The sequence below is a fragment of the Cephus cinctus genome, unplaced genomic scaffold, assembly GCF_000341935.2.
Source record: "Cephus cinctus unplaced genomic scaffold, Ccin1 Ccin1_scaffold0171, whole genome shotgun sequence".
Classification (NCBI taxonomy): domain Eukaryota; kingdom Metazoa; phylum Arthropoda; class Insecta; order Hymenoptera; family Cephidae; genus Cephus; species Cephus cinctus.
The window spans coordinates 174,280-197,228 of record NW_014332895.1 but is presented as its reverse complement, the minus strand read 5'-3'; the positions used below and the strand labels follow the sequence as shown (position 1 = coordinate 197,228).

Below are 22,949 nucleotides of genomic sequence, written 5' to 3'. Positions count from 1 at the left end.
GCCCGTCAGCAATGTCGCGCAAACTGAGAAAAAATCATGACTTTCCACTGGAGCGATATTCAGCAGCGTAACGTCAGGATCACTTTCTTTCCGTTGTAACTGTAAGCGCACTTCAGGAGTGTCAGACTTGGATTGTCGAATTATGATTAATGGCGTGAGGGCTGTCTGTTGTTACTGGAAATCTCTTGCCTTGTACTTCGCGCCAGAAATTCGGCATAGTTCAGCAGTAACGTTCACCATTATACCTATGAACATTCATATGTTTATTAGTGTATGGAGGTCAAGCCCTTTTATCACCATAAGAGACCCGTAGGTCATCCTTGCGAATCGGTCAAGTCTCCAGCGAGTATAAATGAATGAAATAGAGTTTCTTTACCAAAGGGCTGATTTTTTTTCCAGGGGATGATTTAGGATCAACGAGTACGAGGAAGCAGTATAGCGACGTGCGTCCAAGTTCTCGTTGATCACATGGATGAGGAGGAAGTGCTGAGGTTTTTACTACCTGTTACATTTATGCGGCTGAGGACAAGACCAAGCGGTTTTATAAATATCGTTGTGTCGTCAGAGAATTTCGAAAGTCAGAGACAGAGAGAGAGAAAGAGAGATATGGTTGAGCTGTAGGTTTGTATTTCAGGAATTTCGGGATGACCGAAATAAAGGGAGACAGGAATGGAATGATCATCGAGCAGTCGGTTCCTTCAGGTCACAGCGTAGAATGGAAAAGAGAGAATCAACAGAATTGTATATAAATGTATTAATAATATAATAAATTTATATTAAATATCTCTGGTGATTCCCAAAAATATCATAGCTAACGTATCCGGTCGATTTCCACAAAGAGAATCATGGCTGTATTCATTCTTGGCGACAAGTTCGTTCAAAGTTTTTCTTTCTTAAGCGACCACGTACGGATACGACCAAGTACAGATACACGATAATTCCGGAAATCATATCCCAGACGATAGCACAAATATATACATATACGTTACACATAGGCTGGCATGTATAACATATATGGAATAATAAAGCCGCATAGTCTATGCTCTACATTTGCTGTCTCTCCATTTAGTTCGAATCTAGTCCGCTTATCTCCATTATAAATAATTAGAGCACAGACTGTCCCCCACTCACCCTTCCACACGCCCTCTCTCTTATAGCAACCTGTCAAAATCGAAAGGAAGAACCTTCCCTTAAACGATATCCAATTAATATATACGGAAGAAAGCCGGACAGGGACAACTGGACGAATAAGTAATAATAAAAGAAAGAACGGTTAATGAACAAATTAAATATAAAAATTCGATTAAACTAGTATCGTAGAACCACACTCTGTACCACTGACCACGAGAGCGGAAGCGTTACTCCGAGCAAGGTTAGGATCGCCGATAAATCAACTATTTCTCAGATGCCATACTTTTTCCTTCTTCTCTTCCACTCTCCTCACGCACCCGTAAGTTTTCTCTCACTCTTCCTCTCGCTCACGATTCTATATATCCTTCCAAAGAAATTCACTCTCTTAGCGATAAGCAATCGCTGGAGGATTCCAAAGAGTCAGAGTTATGTGCGCAATATAAAGTCACACGCTTAACCATTGTGGAATGTAGGAAATAAAAAGAAAGGAAAAAGAAGGGAAGAGGAGATAAAGAGCTCAACGAAGATTAGAGGATGCTAGAGGTTATGTGATGTGATGAGATTTGTAGGTATACGTACGTACTACGGACGTATTTTTCACGTACGTGAGAAATACGTTGAACACAATGAAAAGCAGGAATGAATTCTCCCACGTAGGAAATTCACGGGAAAAGGTGTCTCTTTGTTATTACTACTAGACTAGTAGCAGCTTTCTGCTACTATCAATGGTTCCTGACGACGATTGAGGCATCGAAGAAAGAGCCACGTGCAAAGCAGAGAGGAAATTGAGAGAATTTTTAAGTTGGCCAGCAGGATGTGTGTAAATACGTGTCTAGAAAGATTTAACGTTTTTATAAGAAACACTTTGATGATTTGAAATTAGGGTGAACCTCTTGTCGATATTGATGCCGTTCAAAATATTGACGACTCCTGACTTCTGTGGAAAGAGAACAGGGTACAGATCGATTTGATACCGTGAGCGTTGAACGAAACGTTGTTTTTTAGGTTGGAGAGTCTGTTTGGAGTAGATGTGTGTGAAACTACAACGGTAGCCATGTTCCAGTGACTCGTGAATATTTGGAGCATCGTAATGCTAGAGTGGATTTGAGTTTTCTTGGAGAAAAAACGCCAACGCCCTGGGAGATACGACGGTGTACGAAAATGCTGATGGGTGGTTTGACTGAATTAAAGTTAATCTAGATTTTAATGGTCGGTATGGATCTTGCTATTGGTGCTCGAGTGGACGCTGGTTACGTGTTGTGTGGAATTCTAGGGAGGATGCGGTCAGGCGGCTTGTCCACGCGCACGAAAGAGGGCTGACTCGGCGCGCCAGGAAAACTAACCCCTAAAATTGTGGCGGTGGTGCTGATATGCTTGTTTTAAGGGATAAGTACAGTTGTGTGTGATAAGCTGAATCCTTGAGGTATGACTATGATTGAATTGTTAACTTACGTGTATCTACGAACTCCAGGAACTCGATAAACCGGCCGAATATTCACTACAAACACGAAACTTCAGCAGCAATCACGGCACAATGGCGAGCACCGAGTGCGTCGCAATGGCTAAGCTAACGCTACTGCCATCTAACGAATAACGCTTCAAGTATACTCGCTCTGTATTCGAGCTCTGATTGGTTGACGGCTACGAATCAGATTACGTTGTTCATTAAAGCGGGAATTACTTTAATGCATAATATGAATGCTATTGGATGCTATTTTCAGCCAATACGAGGACGCATTCGTACTTCGAATTTTACCAACCGCCAACGTTATAAAAGTATTTGAACGCAGCCCTCTTGTAGTGCTTTGCAGGACTTAGATAAAATAGTTTTAACAATGAGCATTGATACTGAGTCTGTTAAAAACATTGCTAAACATTTAAAAGAAATTGCTGAGAACGTACGAATAGAACGTATTAAAGGTAATTGATGTAACTAATTTTTATGGAATAAAAGTAAAGATGCAATTAATTTCTAGATCTCACTCATAGTACGCAAATAAATTCGACGGATTTCAATAAGACAGAAGATTTGTATGTTAGTAACAATGCGGATGAGCAATTGATTCTGCTTAAGACTAAATCATCAGAGATACATGATAAGTGCAGCGATTTATTACATCAAATTAATTCCATAACAATTATGCAAGAAAAGGCTTTGATGGTATTGGAAAGTAATCATAAGAGACACAAAATGTTTGATGGACAAATGGAAATCTGTCGACAAGCTTATGATTCCTTGAAATCTGATATAGTCAAGAAAAATCGTAATAAAATTATGCCAAACGGTTGTGCTTTTGAAAAACTGGCGGAATTAATAGGAAAACGGGATAAACTTAACGAGAAGCTTGCATCCCTAAGGAAAACAATACGCGAGGATTCGTCAAGATTAACTGAGGTCAATGAGCAGATATTCCAGCAAAGCAAAGTAAATCTTCTAGCAGTCATTTTATTAATTGTCACAAAAAATTATCTAAACTAATTTGTCTGTTGTACAAGGAGAATAAATTATTGCTGAAGAATCTGCGCAGCCAGCTCAAGAATTTGGAAGTACAGCGCAAAGATGCTGCTACTAAACTGGAGCAGCTTCAGAAGGTAGATACTAATGTTTAATTTCTAATCTTTCCTCAGGAAATCAGTAACTTCTTAACGATAATTTCAATGTACTCAATGGAGTACTGGTTTGTAGGATCATCATATTTTCTGGCATTTGCCCCCTTCGATAGATAAATTAAAAAAGGCCATTTTATCATCCAGTACTTAACTTTGTCAAAAATATAAACTTTTCTAGTACTTAACCAGAGTACCTACCCTTACAAAGCACAAACCCAGAAAGGAACACGCGTGTTTGATTAAACCAGTAAAAAAAAGAGAACACAGCCTTCGATGATACTCAGCACAGGATATGACGCCACGGACGATTTTGTTTCAGAAAATCACCCGTCTTGATAGGAATCATTCGTTTTTCAATTTGTTAATATAGTCCTCCATTTGGTCTATTGCCTTCTGCATGCGTCGAATATCGTCAGGTGCTGCAGTCAGTATGTTATTCATCCGCTTGTCAATAATAAGGACTTTATTCCTTGATTCAGTGATTTGATGTATTAGAACTTCATTCTCAGCCTCCAATTTGTTCACCAACTCTTCCAATTTTTGATTCTGCTCTTGGATTATCTCAGCGTCCAGGGACCGCAAGTGTTGTTCTATGTTTCCTGGCGGCCTCCTGTTGGAGTAGATTAAAAATCGTTGATAACTAAGTATAGTATATGCTGCATCAATTAATAAGAGTTTCACTCACCATGCACTTTCACCTGCAGGTATAATAGCTTTTTCGGAAAGTCTTGAAGCCATAGCCAGTGCCTCGACTAAGCTGCCATCCTCTAGCATTTCTTCGAGAACAGCATCCATACTTTTGTGGAGATCAGTTATAAGAGCCTTATGTAGTTTCCGGGCTATGAATGCTTTCTCTTTGAAAATACTAAAATTCTCAATAAAAGTGTCCTCGCTGAAACAGTAAAAGAACAATGAGCAGCCTTGTCAACCAATACCAATGTATTAACTTCCTTAGAGAGTAATTGGAGCACCAGTAGGGTACAGTATAGTCATCAGACTTCGTAGAAGCTGCTGAGAGATAAGCTGTTAGCTGATGGAATAACCAAACAGAGAAGTATGATGCGATACACTACTCTGCTAAAGAGAAGACAAAGTGCACAGGTTGAATGTTTTGAAATTGTAACCGGCAGAAATGTCTATCTGACTTGGGAAGTGGAAAATGACTATTATATCAAAGAGTAATAGCTAGCACACTCCCCATACTTCCTGTACAAGAAACAAAATTGCATTAATTTACCTAATTCAATATACAGACACTATACAAAAAGAAAGCAACTTCCATTCTAAAAACCTAATATTCTTAAATCCAGGATAGGTTTCGCTGCAATTAAGTTTTAAAATTATTCTTAATCAATTTATTTTAACTAGTGCTAAGGTCTACCAGTTATTCAATGTCACACTCTTTGTCCAGCTGAACGGTCAAGCAACACGTTACAAGCTCTCTTAAGGGAGCATAAAGGAGGCTTGATTGAATGCACGCTAAATGCTCGGTTTCAGACATGATGACCAAATAGTCGATGTATATATATGAATAAGGAGTACTGCGTGGTTAGGATTATGAAGCCATCTAAGAATATTTTAATTAAAGAGTAAGTTTTGTAATTATTAATTCCTATTATGAACGATGGAATAACGTATCGTTAATAAACTGCGTATAACTTTTTTTCTATCAATCATCAATATAACTCTAATTGCAATATCCGTCGTCGTCGTTTAGCTCAAAAGCAAAGTGTTATTTAACAGTTAATCATAGCGTGTTCCTTGAATTACACAACCACACAGTAACTTCTACCTGATCTCTTATAAAATTCAATTAATTACCAGAACTAATATTATTATCTATCATGCTCTCATTCATTAAAATTCACATATATAAACGTGAAATTCTACCAATTACAATATCAACTTAAAAGTATAATAATCGATTGCTATCAAATCACTCAGATATGAATAAATAGGCGTAGTAACAAAAAAAGACTTATAAATATATTCCTCTTCGATTTGACCTCTATATGTTCATATATACGCATATGTCATAATACTATAGGAAGGATCGGATTTTTCTTTGTCCCAAAATGCAAACAAAGAACAGGCCCCGAACATGGGTCCTGAGTAAAGCAACGGGGTCCGTAGTTCGAACGTTCTCACATTTATTGGCAATTATGAAACCAAGCAGAAAACCGGCCAGCCAGTTTTATGCTCACGGCAGACCAGTTCCTGAGTGGATGAAACAAAATTCCGTCGAACTTCAAATAACTGTTTTGAAGTAGAAAACACGCGCAATCAGGCCGGGACTGGTGCAATTTGATGTAATAACAAAGTTGCATTAGTCCAGACCTGACCGAACGCATAAAAATCTTTCTTAATCCCATCTTAATTTCTCTTGCCATTTTTGGTTTCTCTCTCCTTCTTCAATCACCATCAAAGCATCCGGAGCCTGCGTATCCGTTACGTTTCACTGAGAATCAACACGCGACATTGTCAGCTTACTATGACGCATACTCGACATACTAAGAATTCCAACTTCCATTAACTATCAGCACGATGATAACAATTACAAACAAGCAAATAAAATGTATAACCCATACAATATAAAATGTACGTATTCCATTCACCTACATATACCAAATACAAATAATTAACAAAGTTAAATTTTTAATTAAAAACAAAGCTATTACTAATCATATCACTTAGAAAATTATAAATCACCAATCACCTTTTACCCCAATTTTTAAATGCCTTGACATTTATCAAACAATAAAAATCAAAATCAACCATTACTCTTCGCAATGTTTCGCAATAAGCATAAACGAGAGACGTTAATTAAAAGAAATGATTTACCACAACATGTACTAGAATCACAATTTGTACCAAGCAAGAGCTACGCGTCCGTTGCATCACGAGAAATGATTCTAAGTAAACGTGGTTCCCAATATTTCAAAGAGACGTCCCCCGTACAGTTGGGTAATAACGGACAGTTATTCGGCCACGTGAGCGAGAGCCGCGAACGGGTTGATACATCAGTATGCAAGCCGCGGAGGCCAATGACATCGAATGACACCATCATCATTCTATCCCGTTCCATCCCGTTGCTTGTACGTAGCGAAGATATACAACGTCAAGCCTGGTTCATTCGACGATTCGATTGGACGTAGACATTGATAAGTAACGTAATGATTCACGAGGACAATAAGATCAAGAAAGATGCTGGAGTAGAATGAGATGACTACATGCGAACAATTCCACGCAGTTTAACCTTCTTCAGGATACACCATACGCAAGGATGCTGCTGTAGGCATGGAGACGAAATGATCTTTCATAGAGAAATGTTATGGGAGATCTTTAATATTTTTTTTTCCTTTACTATACAGAACTGACTCACCTTACGGATTTCGCTATGTGTTGAAAACAGTTGGACAGAACTGCACGGAATGTTATGGCGCTCTTCAGATTTCCTTTGTTACTTCCTGACGACATCCTAGTCCTTCAATCTGTTCTAAACAACTGGTCGGACGCCGTACGCCTTCTTCTCGATGTGCTGAAATGTCGCCGGCTTAAAATCCTTTGTTGTCAACAAAAGCATGCCGTAACGGTCTCCGCGCGGATCTGCTACTGCAGCGCCATCACAGCCTCACTTTGCTTTTCTTACTTACTCGACGTTCAATGTTTGAATGACTTTTACACCTTTTCAAAATTATTTCTTCATATCATTCTGATACTCCCAATTTAGAATTTCTTGACAGAGTGCGTAGGTAGTTTGAATTTACCCATAGAATTATCGAAGAAATATTATCAAATTTGTCTGTTTTTATACCTTGTGTCTGTATCTAGGGACTTTTGACTGTGGGACGTTGTCGAGACTGGTGAGTCTAGTTAATTTCTTTTTGAATATCACCGCCACTGAATGATTTCAATCCTTTAGACGCAGCATCCCTCTATAAAACTATTTGCTTTTCATCGAGTAACGTAGGTATTTGTTCTATGATAAATTTAAAATATCTTGTCTGTAAAATCAGCTTATTATTTGGTAGAAATTTAGGATTGTTTTTTTAATAATTAACTGAAATATGTATAAGCGATTTTTGTATATTTAAATTAGTATATTACGACCCTAAGCCAGAAAGTTGGATTTCCTGGCGTATGTGATACAAAGGCCGAGGCGAAGCTGAGGCTTTTATATCACATACGCCAGGTTATTTAACTTTTTGGCCATGTGTCGTATACTATTTTTCTTGCTCCCTAAGCCGAAAGTACCGTCTTCCCGTTTTTCATTATTCAACTGACATTACTAAGTTACGGTTATGAAGAGTTGAGTAAAAACATAGACGCTTAAAGTTTATGATTGAACATTCACTTGTTTGCATTTGTTTATATGTAGGCAAGCAGGCCACAAAAGTGGCTTTTCCCGGACTCAAATGCGGCCAGGAAGACGGTACTTTCGGCTTAGGGAGCAAGAAAAATAGTATACGACACATGGCCAAAAAGTTAAATAACCTGGCGTATGTGATATAAAAGCCTCAGCTTCGCCTCGGCCTTTGTATCACATACGCCAGGAAATCCAACTTTCTGGCTTAGGGTCGTAATATACTAATTTAAATATACAAAAATCGCTTATACATATTTCAGTTAATTATTAAAAAAACAATCCTAAATTTCTACCAAATAATAAGCTGATTTTACAGACAAGATATGTCTTTGATAACGATGCTCCAGCATGATATTTATTATCCAATGTAGGTCTAATCAGCTGTTCCTAATCATGCAGTAATACAGATATCTTTGTTATTCATCAGCACCATGCCTAAATATTATGAATCGTTTGCCAACAAGGAGTCATAATAATTAATGAAAGCTGTATATATGTGTGTGTGTGTGTATATGTATAAATTCTTCCAGGTATGCCGCTGGTAGTCGTCAGGCAGAGAAATTGGATCATGGATGGAACTCATCTCCTTGGGCATCTTCATCGACATTCTTATTATATACGACGTATATACATCAGTGAAGCGTATGTAATAGAAGTAGCTACATACGTGGTGGCACTAAAGTACGTTACCATCAGAGACTGACAACGATTCCAACCGCGGTAAAAGGTCATCTCGTAGAAGACGTTCTCGCTCTAGGATGCGCACATATATTATGAAATATAGTTATATATATTTCTTATTGCCTCTTGCGCGCCATTGCTGCACCATATATTTTCTATACGCCATTCCCGGCCAATCTTAATATCCAATTGGATGGATTAACGATCTGGGCAGCACCTATGTCTGTATTTTGTAATTATGTATATATATTTTTTTAAGTTTAATTCTGGATAGAATGAATTTTGATATAGCCTTATCGAGGACGGAATTATTTTAAGAGGTCAATATCAATATATGAAACATCTTTGTCAATCCAAGAGATTGAACGTTGCGCCATTGTGCGAAAAGAATTCCAATCCTATCTGAACTATCTAGCTGATCTGTTACTTTATAATATTTCATTTTTTATACTGTCATTATAGCATTTCGAAAGAGTATGCGGATGCTGGAGGAACACATAGTTTCATTGATAATGCAACTGTTAATGGTTCCGTGTCACGTTTCTGATTGTGCAGTACATCTACTGGACAAGATAAACAGAACGAAAGGGATGACTCTGATGGAAGTGATTGAATATTGTATAGTTACTTTATATGGAAAAATATATTACATATATTATTATGTTTAAGAGATATGTAATATCTGGTCTCTGCTTAACGAAAGACTACCAGCAGTGTTCTGCATTTACATAGAATTAGAGCCTATAGAAATATCGAAAAATCATCACAGTCATTTTCGAACTTTCATTTCTCGCGCGTGTCGTCTCTCAACAATGATGTTCTGGTACAAGAAACTAAAATGCCCAGGGGTTTTAAATGATCAAAGACGGCGCACGGGAGTCTCAGTGAAAGTTCACCGTCTCACAGTCGCTTCAAAAGACAGGATATTGCGTGATGCGTTTCTAGATGACGACTGAAGGATTTTGGCTTGAATAAAAAAAATAGAAAAATTAAATGAATCCTTTTGAAACAAATTTTAATGAACCCCCAACATTACTGTGAAGCATGTATATTGGTATGAATCAAAAATCTTAAATTAGAAATTGTTGACACGTTTTGGATTTTCTATGAGAAATACCGAGCAGCTCCATTTTACAAATTTGTTTTTTCCACGACCTTCTTGCCACGACGAGCATTTGAATTCCTGAGAGCGCTCCCCGAAGGAGAGCGCCATGTCGACCTAACCTCTGGCATAACACGAGCAATACTGAGATATGCACCCGGATAGCACCAGAAAAGGGCTGTATTTTCTCAAAGTAAACGAATAAAAATAAGAATAAAGAAAGAGCCGGGAATGTTCCTCCCAGTATATTTAGAAAGCCTCATAGGATCCCATTGTCAGATGAATGGTGTCACGACGGATCACGAACCTAGATGATTTTTAATCGGGCCGCACCCGGCACAACCAATGCGGTCCGTTCCGGCTCGTCGATTGTGAATCTGCAATTGTATTTCTGGGAAACTTCACTTAAATGTTAACATCGTTTGGCCGTTTACTGTATGTTACGCAATAATCAATACGTAAATGAACCCTCATTACCTCTAACCATTCAAATAGAATCATACACTTTTGCATTTTACACTTTTACAGAAACAATGATCCTGGGAATCCCCGAATTTTTCCCTTAGTCGTGCGCATGCGCATGAAAGATTTTAAAGAGGTATTCAGCCAACTACACCCCAGGCTCTCCCATAATGAGATTGCATATGAAATTCCATAACACATTTAAATGTCTACAGTAAACGTAAGCGTAATAAAATCCCTAACCTCTTATAATATACGTATGTATTTCTATATTACAGAATAGTTTCTACTCGGCAAGTACTACAGTGCGTCTCACGCATTAACCTGCACCCGTCCATCCAAGTAGAGAGTATTGCGTAAGGTGGAGGTCTCTCAGGTTGGAGGTGTTGATGATGCGTTATGGAACGGCATGTAATATCCATGGAGTCGGTGGAGCAATTATAAGGATGGTATTGAGAGCGGCTCCTTTTAACGTCCCTGCAATTCGCAATGGCAATATTCTCCACACTCATCTTCAACGACGGAAAATAACTATACTACTTATAAAGTAAATAATATATAGAGGCAATATATACATACATATATGTATATAGAATTCACTTTCATGCCCGACCCGATTGGCCTGACCTTCAGCCTTCGTAAATGTCCGCAAATAACCGACGATCTGTATCACCTATAATGATGCAATCGGTCGACGCGCATCTTCTCTATAGACGTTGCACCGAGATTATACCACAGTTCCCTTCTAATTCTGAGCACCGTCAATTTGCCGAGTACCCACCTCTGTCATCCTGGTACTGAGATATCGTACCACGTGGATGCTGAGATACGTGCTACCAATATTAACCCCTCTACCGATGATACCTGGTACATATAGGCGTATATGCACTCTGGTCTGGCGTCACCGAAGAATCGATCGACTCCTGATGGTGTCCTGGGCGAGAGGAAGAAGACGATCCCTTACGATCTGCTATATAAGTTGAGGCATCTTCGTTCGAGTCACAATAACGATCAGGACGCGATCGTAGGAGTCTCGAGTGTGCGCAAAGGAATAGGACTTGTCTTTCGTTCATATTTTTTTTTAGAAACTTCGTGGGATATTGACGGTTGTGGTGATGAGAACGGTACGGTAGTAATGGACAGAAATGGATTATTTTCCCTATTAAGATTAATTTATCTTTCTTTTTTTTATAATTTTGTGTTGAGTAATGTATTTGTTCCAATTTTTTTTTTTTCATAAATCGGTACGAGCACTTTGTCAGTTATTTCTTATGAGCAAATTCATTTCAACAGTTGACAGTGATCGTGTTAGCGGTCCTTGGGATTTGCTATGCAGCGAGATTGGAGAACAATTATCTACCACCGGGTAGCGCAGGAAGTGCTGGAGGAGCAGGACTGATTCAGGCACCTAATAGGGGAGGTGGTGGTGGTGGTGGCGGTGGCGGTGGTGGCAATGGTGGTGGAGGTGGACGTGGTCCAGGTGGATCTGGTGGATTCGGACCAGGTAAGTCAGAAAAAACATTGTCATCGAAAAATATTACCCTTATGAAACGTATGTATCCAGGTGTTGGTGGTGGTAGTGGTAATGGTGGTTCGAGAGGTGGAGCAGGAGGTGGTGGCAACGGACAGGAAGTACCTATTGTGTCATTCTCGAATGAGAACACCGGAGACGGCAGCTACAGTTTCAGCTACGAAACCGGAAATGGCATTACAGCTCAGGAAACTGGTCAACTTCAAGGCAAGTATTAAGAACTTGAATGCTTCCTTGGATTTTAATGAAAATAATATTAATTATACTTACTTTACTTTGAATATTTAAATAAATTAGGTGAATCCGAATCCGTGAGTGGATCCTACAGTTACACCGGTCCCGACGGCGTTCAGTACACGATAAAGTACACTGCCGACGAGGAAGGCTTTCATCCAGAGGGTGCCCATATTCCAACTCCACCACCAATCCCACCGGAAATACAGCGTGGCGTGGAACTGTCTCTAGCTGCGGAGGCTAGAGGTGAGAATCAGGATACTTCAGGCGGTGGAGGCGGTAGCGGTTCTGGTACCGGATCAGGATATGGTCAAGGTGGGTAAAGTCCATGTGATTATGAAGAACCTCTTAGTGTTCCGATATTTCTGACAAATGTTGAAATCGTCCTTCGATGCAGGAGGTGGATCAGGAGGTGGACGCGGAGGTGGCGCCGGAGGTGGTGGTTCTGCTTATCAGGGACCAAACTCTTATCAGACAAGTCAAAATGGTGGTTATCGATATTAAACAGGAACCCAGTGCACCGAGCATCGTAATCATTGACACTTCATTCAGCCAGACCCCAGGAACCCTGTTATCCCTATTTTTATTATTTGTATCTACTTAAACGGCAGACCTATGTACATAACAATATATCGTTTATGCTACCTTTTTTATTTATACGGGAAACATCGTTGTTCATAATGATTACCTTGAGCTTACCATTTTTTTCCTTTACACCGTTTGATATACCGTTACGTTAAATAAATAAACCCAAGACTTTTGCAAATGCTTTTAAATATTTATTCATTACACAAAAGCATTAAATTTTACAAAATGTAAGATCAATGCAAAAATATCAACTGCACCACATTATGGTACAAATTTTTTTTTATTTCTCTCTTGGAGAATATTGTTACAGAAATACAGTAATAATAAATATAGTAAACACCACAGAGCACAAGTATAAATCGTGAAAATATAGTGCGCATATACATGCCATAAATGCAACGATGCTTAATAGAAAAAAATATATTCAGATGGTTACTATCGTTATTCTCGATTTTTGGTTTTTCATTAATACTATTCGCATTTGAATCTTGCTTAAAAGGCAATATTATTATTTAATAATACTTTTACTTTGACGACACTTAATTCAAAATATTTAAGGCATATAGCCCCTGTTGGCAATAACATTCATTGAGGAATTTTGAACTGTAGACTGATTCTGTGCAAAATTGTTTTTCGTTCTTGCAAATTGCATAAATAATTGTTCAAGGGTCGAGGATAGTATAATAAAATCCTCTATGACTTCGTAATTTTTCTTAAGATTATCAAGTGCCTGAAACATTGTTTGCCAAGTAGTCTCGGGATTGTCAACATGATAAGCAAGGTAGCCCTAAAGGAAGAGAATTAATTAGAACCATAATGACAAAATAATATATTATTATTTCCTTGTATCCTCTACTCACAATATTTTCGTCCCGCAGCGTACAAGTCAATGCGCATTCGATACCGTCTTTAATCTTCTTGACAATAGTGTCATCTCTCTGTGGATTTAATTTAATTGAGATATCAAAACCAGCGCCGAATGTTTGTTTCAATTGCTGACTTGCACCAACGCAAACGAGTATGCCATCCACCATGATGACAAGTCTGTCGCAAAGCGCTTCGGATTCCTCCATGCTGAACAATTATACATATGTCAATTATTTATTGAATTACAATTATTTTTTATATCATAAAAGCTACAAAAACTTTGTCTACAATATATCAAGACTTACTTGTGGGATGTGAATATAATGGCCTGCCCTGTGGCCTGACAAGATCTTATGACCTTCCATAATGATTTCCTAGCTGCTGGATCGACGCCTGTCGTCGGTTCATCCAGAAGGACAAGAGGTGGACCGCCAATAAGAGCGATTGCGATACTTAATCGTCTCTTATTACCACCGCTGTAGGTCTTACTTGGTTGTTTAGCACAAGCTTTAAGATCTAAGTGCGGTATTACACATCAGTGTATGAAAGACAGGGACGTCTTCACCGAGGGATGACCATTTTGAATGTGCGGAAATAAACAATATGGTTGCTACTTACTCGTTAGATTAATCCACTTAGCGACTTCCTGGTTTATGCAAGACCTGGGTATCCCACGTAGACCGGCAAACAATCGCAGGTGCTCCCATGCATTTAAAGATGGGATTAGGTCGTGACTTTGCGGACAATATCCCATCTGTTCTAGGTACTGAGAATGAAGGCATTGCGTTATCATTAGATATAACAAAGAGAGCCAGGATGCTGAATCTAAGAATGAAGCTTATATCCGGTTAGAATCAAGTACCTTTTTGCGATTCGATTGAATGTTGTAAGAACCCAGCAACATCACCCCACCAGATGGTAACTCCTCGCCCGTCAACATACGGAAAGTCGCACTCTTTCCGGCACCGTTCACACCCAGGAAGCCGAAGCACTCGTGTTTCTTCACTCGGAAGCTCACGTTCTTCACAGCCTTAACCTTTCCGTAATTTTTACGAAGACGATAAGCCAAGAATAGAGTTGACTCGTCATGTTCACCATTCGCAGGATTTTCGCAATTTGGACTCATATTGGATAGGCGTAATGCTTGATCGTCTTTCCCTGGTGAAATGGAAAAGAAAAAATTCTTTATTTCTCAAATCACTACTTCATCAATTCTAGAACTTAATTCCTTACCTTGACTGCTGCGAATGTTTATAGCTCGAGCTATTAGGTCCTCTTCGACTTTGACGTCGCCGTCGACCTCGTCCTGATCTTCTTTGGAACGCGTAGCGACATGCCGTAAACGTGTAAATAGTTTAATAAATATATTCTGCTCCAGTAGACCTAGCACCAAAAAGTAGAGCAACGGCGCAACAGCTAAGTATATCATGTTTTCTTCTAAACTGTTCTTTGTGTCGAAGTTATTGAAGTATGGAAATGACTTTTTGCAGGAGCCGTCAGCACACTCCAGTTCTGTATATAAATATTGTTTATTATAATCAAGTGTTTTATTACGTAACGATTATGTTTACTGCAAATGTGCATTCCAAGGAGTAATTACTTACTGCAACACATATCATTTTTCATACATATGACCTCGTATATAGCTTTGGGCAATGATCGGCATCGAGCGTTAAGTGCTGCTGTTTTCATGAAATCGAAGTAGCCGTATGAAAAACTCACATGGGGTATTACCAGAAATATCTTATGCAGGACCCAGTATATTTTCTTAAATGTTGCATCATCCTCTTGGAATTCGGCTATTAGATAGAGAAAAATATCTGTGGAAACTGGAAGAAACAAGAGAAATCATGAAGAAATACTGAATTAATGATCTGTATGGCTTCCTACAAAAATAAGGAACCATTTACTTACCTACCGTCACAGGCACTAAGAATAATGTCAGTATTACTATTTTCGATGATTTACGTAGAAAACTAAGACTATAAACTATTGGTAGGGAACTCATGAAGAACAGTAAAAGAAGGACAATTATAATACCTGAAATAGATATTAAATGTTAGAAAAAGTTATTGACGTAACGATGTCAAAATTTAAAAAAATTACTTACTAATTTCATTAATCCTGTATAGTCGTATGTCCACTTGGAAATCGATCAAACACACAAAAACGATCATGAGAAAAATTGTACATAACACCAGAAGTAAATCAATTACATAGATGACAGCCCAATAAGAGAATCCAGATATTCCGGTCATGCGCTGCAAGTGTTTTACGCCTATTGCGTTTTCCTGAAGTGGATGTTTCACAAACAGACATACCGCCAGGAATAGAAAATGAATGAGAATTGAAGTCTTAAGACCGGCAAGGACAGTAATCTCGAAAAGATCTAATTTGTAATTAGAAAGAATGTCTGGAAATGCCAGAACAGAGATATCAATGCTGTAATCATCTCCTGCCAAGCTTTTTATCAGTGTGTTCGATAGGAGATTAACAGTTATGGGAATACTCCTGGTCGCCATGCCTGAGAACAGTCCATTTGCATTGACGACACCCTGCGTAACATTAAATTCAGCTGCCACAATAAAACTGTTTCGATACACAGGAAAGTCTGTCTTGGCAAAACTGTATAAGACTAAAAAGTAAAACAAAGAGAATATTTGTCTTTGTAACTTAAATAAACTGTGCTAACATTATTTGACTTCCTGTTTTTCATTACCTTCGTTGATGTTTGTTGTATTTTTCACCTTCTTTGCGATGCTGTTATAACTTTCCACGATATTCCTGTACTTCTTATCTAGTATTTCACTGTCGCTCGAATACCACGTTTGGGAATTACCGTATACGTCTAATTTTACGGACTGCAATGTCAGTACCTCTTTAGTTTTCTTATCATAGATGACCGTTGCTCCTATGCCAACAACAGAAATGAAAACCTATGGATCAATAGTTATTATTAATCAAATTAATTATGAATATTCATCGATCATCAATATCTATAATAAAGGTACGTACAATAAAGCAGTAAATCCACTGATTTTTAACAGAAAAAGTAATTTTCTTTTCAATCAATGTAAAAATTATTTGTAAGCTAAATTTCCAACCAGTTAGCTTCTCAGGCTGTATAGTTATGGCGTCTTTGGAATCAATAGAATCCTGAAGCTGCAGTTCCTCTTTCTTTTCTTCCTCCTCTTCGGTAATCCTTTATTAAATATTTTAATAATTGATCTAATTAATTTTTTAATTACTTTACTACAATCATTCCAAAAGACTTAACCAGTACGTACATCAAAAACACTTGTTCCAATGTAATAATGGATAGGCTTATGCCAGTGACACCCAGCTGCTTCTTCTGTTGTTCCAAATTATCCAACCTACGTGGAAGTTCTTCGGTAGGAGGAATACTCAGTGCAATTCTGCCATTACCTAAGCTACGCACTTGTGCATTCAAACCAATAGCATCCTGGATTCGTTTAGAATCCGACCAGGATTCCGTGGATAAAGTAACCTCAAGGCGGCCATGACCTAATAGTTAAAAATAATATTATAAGTCATCCATCTATAAGTCTACTTTTATAGTTAATTCAGGCAACAGTTACCATATAATTTTTTAAGGAACATCGAAGTCCCATAACTTATCATACGTCCAGTATGCATTATTGCAATCCTATCTCCCAGTATATCAGCTTCATCGATACTGTGTGTAGTAATTATTATAGTTTTCTTTCCACGTAATTTCTAAAGTTGAAAAAAATATAAAATTTTTAAATTACATTCAATTTCATAACATACACCTATGTGAAAATTTACCAGTAATAAATCCCAAGTGTAGCGTCTACCCTCTGGATCCATACCGGAAGTAGGTTCATCCAAAATTAAGACCTAATGTATAAATTGTATTAACTGACTAATAAATGACAGGCAAGTTTAATTAAGTAATATAATAATTTCTAACACTAGCATCGCCAGCAAGTGCAATTCCCAAGCACAGTCTTCTCTTTTGTGCACCAGACAATTTCTTCGGTACAAAGTTCCTCCTAGCTGTTATTCCAAGATTAGATAGTAAAGAATCGACTTCCTTTTTTATTTGTTTATTCGTTTTCGTATCACCTTTCAACTGAAATTTCATAATCACCGTGTTAGGCAACAATACGAATGATATAAGCGACAGTTCCAGTTACCTTTGCGAAAAATTCAATGTGTTCATAAACAGTGAGATCCGGGAACAAAATATTATCTTGTGAACAGACACCCAAGTCTTTTTGGATGGAATCCAAATCATGACTTACATTTTTCCCATTTATGAAAACTGAACCATCGTTAGGGTTAGTCAAACCTTGAAACAAACAAAGAATCCTTTAAATGTTGCAAATAAATAAATTAATAAATAATTTACCAGTTATTATGGACATGAGGGTTGTTTTGCCAGCACCATTATGGCCGAGTAAAGACGTTATTAATCCTTCATAAAAATCTACTGATAGCCCTTTAAGGACTTCAACTGTCTAAAAACATAACAATAAAGTGAGTAAATAATATCGATGATAATTTCTATTAATAATTAATAATTCGGAAAAAAAGATTAGACGTATTCGGATCTAATGTAATGTAATTTGATCTGATTAGATATGACTTTTGTGTCTATCATATTTTGTCAGACCTCGTTAAATTTAAGCCGATCTGCTGTCAAATCTAAAAAAATTGCACGTCGGACACGATCAGATCTGATGAAATCTGCCTAGATCTTATATTATGTCCAGTTAGATCTGATCGTTTGACTTGTAAATTTTCAGAGATTTTAAAGCAGATACGCTCAGATTTAACTAGATATCCTTGTATTTGACTGGATCTGCTGAGATCTGATCTCATATCACATATATTTCGTCACATAATTTTTTATCATAAGATATATTTAATATAATCTCACAATATTGCAATATTTGACCTCATCTAAATTTTGTTCATATACAATCAGATCAAAACAGATCTGGTCAGATCAAATTTGACCTAAACAAATTTGATTGGATGAGTAACAATTCAGATCTGATTTGATCTGAGCAGATCTAATTTTTTCTTCCGGAAATTAAAATTGACATACAGATTTATGGAACAAGTTTGAACTGTACGTCATTTTGAGATTACGGATTTGAATACCAGGTTTCACTACGCCTTTAGATATTGTTTCAAATCGTTTATCATTCTTTACAGCATCGTCGACGTCTTCTATGTTGTTCTGATTGCATATCCTGTTCTTATTTGTTCGCTGAAAGGTCATTCAATTATTATACTATATCAATTGATAAGTTAATTCATAATCATATACAAAAAATTCACCTGTAGAAAGAATAACGGATGCCTCGCTACACCATATTTCCCTGGAAATATGGCGTGAACGTAAATGGCCAACAGGACGTGCAAAATGATTCCCAATATTGAAAACATCATTGTGACACCTAGACTGGTGGTCTTGGCAGAAGGTATACTTCCTGGTGTAAACAGATAACTCCACTGCACTCCAATTACTGAAATTAAAGTAATTATCAATGTAAAGAAATAAAAAATGAATAATGATTGATCCTCAAACCTCAATTAAGTTATTCGTACATTTAAACTCGTATGCGTTGATTTCCTTGAATATAGATATTAACATAGAGCAGGGCATGAGGATTCCGAGACACGACATAACAGTATACAATTTCTTTGATACCAGTTCTCTATAAATCAGCAGCGTAGCAATCAGCCATAAGCATAAGCCGATACTGGCGGAATGTGCTATGGTATAAGATTATATATGAAACAAAGAAATGATAAGTTAATATAGAACAGATTGTATATCATTTAACCTTACGTTTCGAAAAGTATGCCCCAATGTGCAGGCCATTGGCTATCCAATGAGCAAGATTTAGAAATAATGCCAGCCAAAGTAAAAAACCGTTTCCATATTGCAGATATGCCATATCGGTAAACAAGGGTAACTTTAATTCTACCACAACTAGGGATATGTAAACGGTACCCAGCATCATCCCACTGATGATCCAGCTTAATAGATTCTGATAGGAACGCACACCAGTAGTAGCCATTAACATCTAAAATTCAGATCAGTCAATGAGAAGATTGTTGCTGTACAGTATTAGTAGAATTTATTTAATTAATACAAACGTCAATCCCAATAGAATTCTCCACAGCAACGTAAGTTGGCTCTATCAAAAAAGATGCCAGAAATACTATAACGGTTGGATAAACAAGTAAATTGTTTGATTCGGAACTTTGTTGGTTAACCACACCTTCAAGTGTAATAGGCATTTGTTGAATAGAAAGCTAAAGTGGAATGGCAAAATATTAGATGAACTTTTATTTTTATTACACAGGTGATCATAGCTGATAATACCTCAGTTTGAAATGTAGGTTGTGGTGCAGATATATTGATAAAAGATTCATCCAAACACATTTGAACTGCAGTGACTGGTAATGTTTTAACAAACTCGTGTGAGTCTGTCAATGCATTAAGAATACCATGGAAAAGGTCAGATGGCAAGGCTTTTGAAGATCTCAGGATGTACTTGAGATTCATTGGTACAGATCTGGTATTATTCACATCAAAAACTATAGCCAGGACCTCACTGTAGCTGTTATTAAACTGCTTCTGTATATATGTTTCTATCATATTTTCCTCCGTTGTAAATCCAATTATTTCTGAATAACGTATCACTGTTAGAACGCACAAACAGTAAATAAAATACAGTGTTAAAATATTTCTTACTGTCATTGGGCAATGCTAAGCAATCTCTCGTATAATCCATTAGATTAATTGTAAAGTTGTTGCGAGGCACATAATAAATATTGATCAATTCCCTGTTCAACATAGATATCATTGACCTTTTTGACACTATGGGAAAGTAAGTACCATCTTCTTCTAAATATTCTATTGTAGGATTCTGCAAGCCTTTGATATTTAGTATAAGGATAAATATTAATACTGGAAAAAGTATTTCAACAAGTGTCAATATATAGTGTCTTTTGCGCACAATGAATGCTTTGCGCAGTAGCAACAAAGAGATCCACCATCCCTTCTTCATTTTAATATTCCCTGCTTGTAGATAGACTTCCTTAAACACTGTAACATTAAAAATGATATATCTCCTTTAAATAATCATTACCCACTTTGTTAAAACTACATTTGTCTCTTCTAAATGTCATCATAAATTAGAAAGTCACCATTCATATTAAATCATTAAAAAGTCTGTTCTACCCAATGATAATGGCATTGCAACAGTTATTTATACTATGCATCAAGTAATGATGCACTACTCTCAATACTGAACCAACTATAATTTTGGTGGTTTTTTAAAGTAAAATTTTGCTTGCAGATTGCAAACCGATTAACCCTCTGCTTGAATACTTCAGTGTTTGAGGGCCTAAGCCATGTTTTAGAAGTGTTTTAAGCTGTTATACTCTGACACAACTCGACAAGTAGGAAGATCCATCACAATCTACATTTTCTATACCAGGGAGTCGAGCTGACACCTCTTCATTTCGGGGTAATTTCCTTCTTACTTTCCATTTTACCTGTGGAAAGCTGGCCACGTAACTTTAACTTATTGAACTTTATTTTTTTCCATTATTTTGATGGTTTAATTAAAAAATTTGGTGGTGAGCCGTTTTTTTACATAATCAAAACAAAATTTCGATATGCAGCTCAAATTTGATTGATTTGAGGGGCAAACTGCAGTATACGACTCCGAACTGAAGTTGGCTGCTAGTGACTTAGGTTTTTTGAGGGAACGCCATCTGTGGGATATGATGTAAATCGCATGGAATAATCACGCCGGTAATTACCTCAAGAGGAGGTTTCTCCAGAGATGAGTGGGGAGATGCACAACGCTCCGGTTTTAGGCGATACCAAAAGCATGGCGCTAAATCGTAGCGGCGAGTCCGGGAGTAGGATTTCGTGATCATCGCCTCTGTCGATGTTACAGATTTCGCGTAGCCGCGCGGGTCATGATCATCGTTCCAGCCGATATTGCAGTCAGCGAAATGAATGGATTGCTCGGTGGTGGGGAAAATGTAGCCGCCCCTCACAAACCGTTCTTGACAAACAGGTGGAACAGCAAGGTCTTCCGTATAACCGAACCCTAAACATTTGTATGGACGTAATGCACAAACAAATGTGTATATTCAAATAAATTTCAAAGTTATAAAAAATGCATAGAAATATTGGTTTTCACTCTTTACCTCTTATCATGCCGAAAATGAACATTAAAAAATGAATGACGAAATTCGTTGGTAAATGAAACGACCAAGAACAGTTCAAACAGAAATTTTGAAATATCATAGATAAATATCTATAATAAATTTAATTTAGTATTAAACGAGCATCGTAGCTGAGTCAATAACCTGTCAAGGTTTCTCTCTTTTAACGTTTCTAGGTTGCCCAAAGTTTATTTTATTCTCTTTTGTTCGTCCACGTAGAGAAGGGTGGCGCGAAAGTTCTTAACTGGACTGCATCTTCATATTATTCTGCTCATATGTAAAGTAAGCGAAACGATAATAGTAAGCAGTTGAATAAACGATGAAATTCTAGAAATATGACTTCTGAAACAAGTAAAATATACACGTGTTTTTGGCGTATAGCTAGTGCACCCGGTTACGAATTGGGAGGTCTATGGTTCGAGACCCCTCTATGGAGAGCACTTTCTTTTTACAAAAAAAAAATGTGCTTCTGCAAATGGGATTAACAGATTAAAGAGTGTATCCAATTAATTTATTTATCTTATTACAATAAAGGCATAAACAACGACAACCTGCGGGCTTCCACATCACCCAAGAGGTGTTGCAGTCGATGCGTTCCCATTATTTAACGTAGCGGGTCCCCACTAGGCCTATACTACAATCAGCGATATCAACATTACACAAACGATCTATTTAAGTAATTAAAGTATAAACGAATGGCAATAGGATATCAAAAGGTTTCGATTAGAAAACCTTAATAATATGAGTTCTGCACTCAAATATAAAGTTTCTTCATTGAAGATGATTACAATTATTTTACATTATATTTCACACACACATGACGCGTGTAAATATCTAAAAGTAAAAGAAATTGAGAAAAGGACAATTTTTGGGAAGAATAGTATATCGATCTATTGAGATCACGTACTGGCGACTTTAACACAACAGTCTAGGAATCTGACGGATCGAATCTGAGCGGGCGTCTGCAACAATGTTGCTAACTATCGCGCGACTAGCAATATACGTTGGGGCCTGCAGCGTCAGGTCGTTCACAGTCGTACAGGCAGCAGCATCACGGTAAGTAGTTCTTCAATAGTTATAAGGAAACAAGACGCAACACGTCTCATGTTTATTTTATTACTATGAAG

At 37.5% G+C, this 22,949-nt stretch overlaps 5 protein-coding genes and 1 long non-coding RNA gene across 21 annotated transcripts in view; 3 read left to right on the top strand and 3 right to left on the bottom strand.

The window, feature by feature from the left end:
* The window catches only part of LOC112493886, a 12,956-nt gene extending 12,073 nt beyond the window's left edge, over window positions 1-883 (top strand). The window contains exon 3 of the long non-coding RNA XR_003058824.1: window positions 400-883. This is a non-coding gene — a long non-coding RNA (uncharacterized LOC112493886). The remainder of the gene's footprint in view (window positions 1-399) is intronic.
* The window catches only part of LOC107264454 (heterogeneous nuclear ribonucleoprotein K), a 64,170-nt gene extending 61,461 nt beyond the window's left edge, over window positions 1-2,709 (bottom strand). For 4 of the 8 annotated variants that reach the window (XR_003058812.1, XR_003058811.1, XR_003058814.1 and 1 more), the window contains exons 1-2: window positions 2,584-2,650; window positions 190-245 (exon numbers count right to left, since the gene is read on the bottom strand). Coding sequence is in view for 1 of the 8 variants with exons in the window: in XM_025081745.1 (XP_024937513.1) it covers window positions 190-217 (28 nt within the window). In the remaining 7 variants the exon portion in view is untranslated. Of the gene's footprint in view, window positions 1-189; window positions 246-2,583 lie in introns of all 8 variants that reach the window. The other 4 variants (XR_001536961.2, XR_003058817.1, XR_003058820.1 and 1 more) reach the window with 3 other exon arrangements.
* Window positions 2,699-3,741, top strand: LOC107264458. The gene is made up of 3 exons (XM_015732709.2): window positions 2,699-3,051; window positions 3,108-3,556; window positions 3,628-3,741. The coding sequence occupies exons 1-3, from the start codon at window positions 2,967-2,969 to the stop codon at window positions 3,739-3,741; spliced, it is 648 nt and encodes a 215-aa protein (XP_015588195.1). The 5' UTR covers window positions 2,699-2,966.
* LOC107264459 (polyamine-modulated factor 1) lies at window positions 3,561-7,367 on the bottom strand. Of its 4 annotated transcripts, XR_001536967.2 has the most exons (4): window positions 7,124-7,367; window positions 4,427-4,633; window positions 3,940-4,351; window positions 3,561-3,845 (listed from the first exon to the last, which is right to left on the bottom strand). XR_001536967.2 is itself a non-coding variant. In XM_015732711.2 (3 exons), the coding sequence occupies exons 1-3, from the start codon at window positions 7,216-7,218 to the stop codon at window positions 4,084-4,086; spliced, it is 570 nt and encodes a 189-aa protein (XP_015588197.1). In that variant the 5' UTR covers window positions 7,219-7,367; the 3' UTR covers window positions 3,561-4,083. The 4 variants fall into 4 exon arrangements, 3 of the variants coding, with proteins under 3 accessions (XP_015588197.1, XP_024937514.1, XP_015588198.1); XM_015732711.2 differs by having other exon boundaries at window positions 3,561-4,351; XM_025081746.1 differs by lacking the exon at window positions 7,124-7,367 and adding an exon at window positions 6,583-6,780 and having other exon boundaries at window positions 3,561-4,351.
* Window positions 7,368-11,303: 3,936 nt separating this feature from the next.
* LOC107264457 (pupal cuticle protein 20) lies at window positions 11,304-12,783 on the top strand. The gene is made up of 5 exons (XM_015732707.2): window positions 11,304-11,476; window positions 11,646-11,856; window positions 11,917-12,090; window positions 12,181-12,432; window positions 12,515-12,783. The coding sequence occupies exons 1-5, from the start codon at window positions 11,468-11,470 to the stop codon at window positions 12,619-12,621; spliced, it is 753 nt and encodes a 250-aa protein (XP_015588193.1). The 5' UTR covers window positions 11,304-11,467; the 3' UTR covers window positions 12,622-12,783.
* Window positions 12,784-12,883: 100 nt separating this feature from the next.
* LOC107264450 (ATP-binding cassette sub-family A member 17) overlaps window positions 12,884-22,949 on the bottom strand; it is a 12,838-nt gene continuing 2,772 nt past the window's right edge. Inside the window, exons 1-25 of one of the 6 annotated variants that reach the window (XM_015732691.2) lie at window positions 20,788-21,326; window positions 20,333-20,686; window positions 19,961-20,265; window positions 19,732-19,890; window positions 19,421-19,658; window positions 19,177-19,344; window positions 18,907-19,094; window positions 18,671-18,835; window positions 17,969-18,077; window positions 17,754-17,908; window positions 17,528-17,689; window positions 17,383-17,454; window positions 17,172-17,310; window positions 16,860-17,097; window positions 16,588-16,774; window positions 16,292-16,508; window positions 15,683-16,207; window positions 15,487-15,612; window positions 15,177-15,401; window positions 14,806-15,084; window positions 14,435-14,730; window positions 14,191-14,338; window positions 13,878-14,088; window positions 13,566-13,779; window positions 12,884-13,492 (exon numbers count right to left, since the gene is read on the bottom strand). In XM_015732691.2, the coding sequence (XP_015588177.1) occupies window positions 13,259-13,492; window positions 13,566-13,779; window positions 13,878-14,088; window positions 14,191-14,338; window positions 14,435-14,730; window positions 14,806-15,084; window positions 15,177-15,401; window positions 15,487-15,612; window positions 15,683-16,207; window positions 16,292-16,508; window positions 16,588-16,774; window positions 16,860-17,097; window positions 17,172-17,310; window positions 17,383-17,454; window positions 17,528-17,689; window positions 17,754-17,908; window positions 17,969-18,077; window positions 18,671-18,835; window positions 18,907-19,094; window positions 19,177-19,344; window positions 19,421-19,658; window positions 19,732-19,890; window positions 19,961-20,265; window positions 20,333-20,686; window positions 20,788-20,794 (5,121 nt within the window). In that variant the 5' untranslated portion in view covers window positions 20,795-21,326 and the 3' untranslated portion in view covers window positions 12,884-13,258. Of the gene's footprint in view, window positions 13,493-13,565; window positions 13,780-13,877; window positions 14,089-14,190; window positions 14,339-14,434; window positions 14,731-14,805; window positions 15,085-15,176; window positions 15,402-15,486; window positions 15,613-15,682; window positions 16,208-16,291; window positions 16,509-16,587; window positions 16,775-16,859; window positions 17,098-17,171; window positions 17,311-17,382; window positions 17,455-17,527; window positions 17,690-17,753; window positions 17,909-17,968; window positions 18,078-18,670; window positions 18,836-18,906; window positions 19,095-19,176; window positions 19,345-19,420; window positions 19,659-19,731; window positions 19,891-19,960; window positions 20,266-20,332; window positions 20,687-20,787; window positions 21,327-22,949 lie in introns of those variants that run through there. The other 5 variants (XM_025081740.1, XM_025081739.1, XM_015732693.2 and 2 more) reach the window with 5 other exon arrangements.

Excerpts from the sequence above, each read along its gene's own strand:
- LOC107264459 (XM_015732711.2), bottom strand. The coding sequence starts at position 7,218 with ATGTCGTCAGGAAGTAACAAAGGAAATCTGAAGAGCGCCATAACATTC. Across the intron at positions 4,634-7,123 it reads CACATAGCGAAATCCGTAAG|CGAGGACACTTTTATTGAGA; the intron begins GTGAGTCAGTTC and ends TTACTGTTTCAG. Across the intron at positions 4,352-4,426 it reads CCTGCAGGTGAAAGTGCATG|GAGGCCGCCAGGAAACATAG; the intron begins GTGAGTGAAACT and ends CTACTCCAACAG.
- LOC107264457 (XM_015732707.2), top strand. Across the intron at positions 12,091-12,180 it reads GGAAACTGGTCAACTTCAAG|GTGAATCCGAATCCGTGAGT; the intron begins GCAAGTATTAAG and ends TAAATAAATTAG. Across the intron at positions 12,433-12,514 it reads CGGATCAGGATATGGTCAAG|GAGGTGGATCAGGAGGTGGA; the intron begins GTGGGTAAAGTC and ends CCTTCGATGCAG.
- LOC107264458 (XM_015732709.2), top strand. The coding sequence starts at position 2,967 with ATGAGCATTGATACTGAGTCTGTTAAAAACATTGCTAAACATTTAAAA. Across the intron at positions 3,052-3,107 it reads ACGAATAGAACGTATTAAAG|ATCTCACTCATAGTACGCAA; the intron begins GTAATTGATGTA and ends ATTAATTTCTAG. Across the intron at positions 3,557-3,627 it reads AGATATTCCAGCAAAGCAAA|GAGAATAAATTATTGCTGAA; the intron begins GTAAATCTTCTA and ends CTGTTGTACAAG.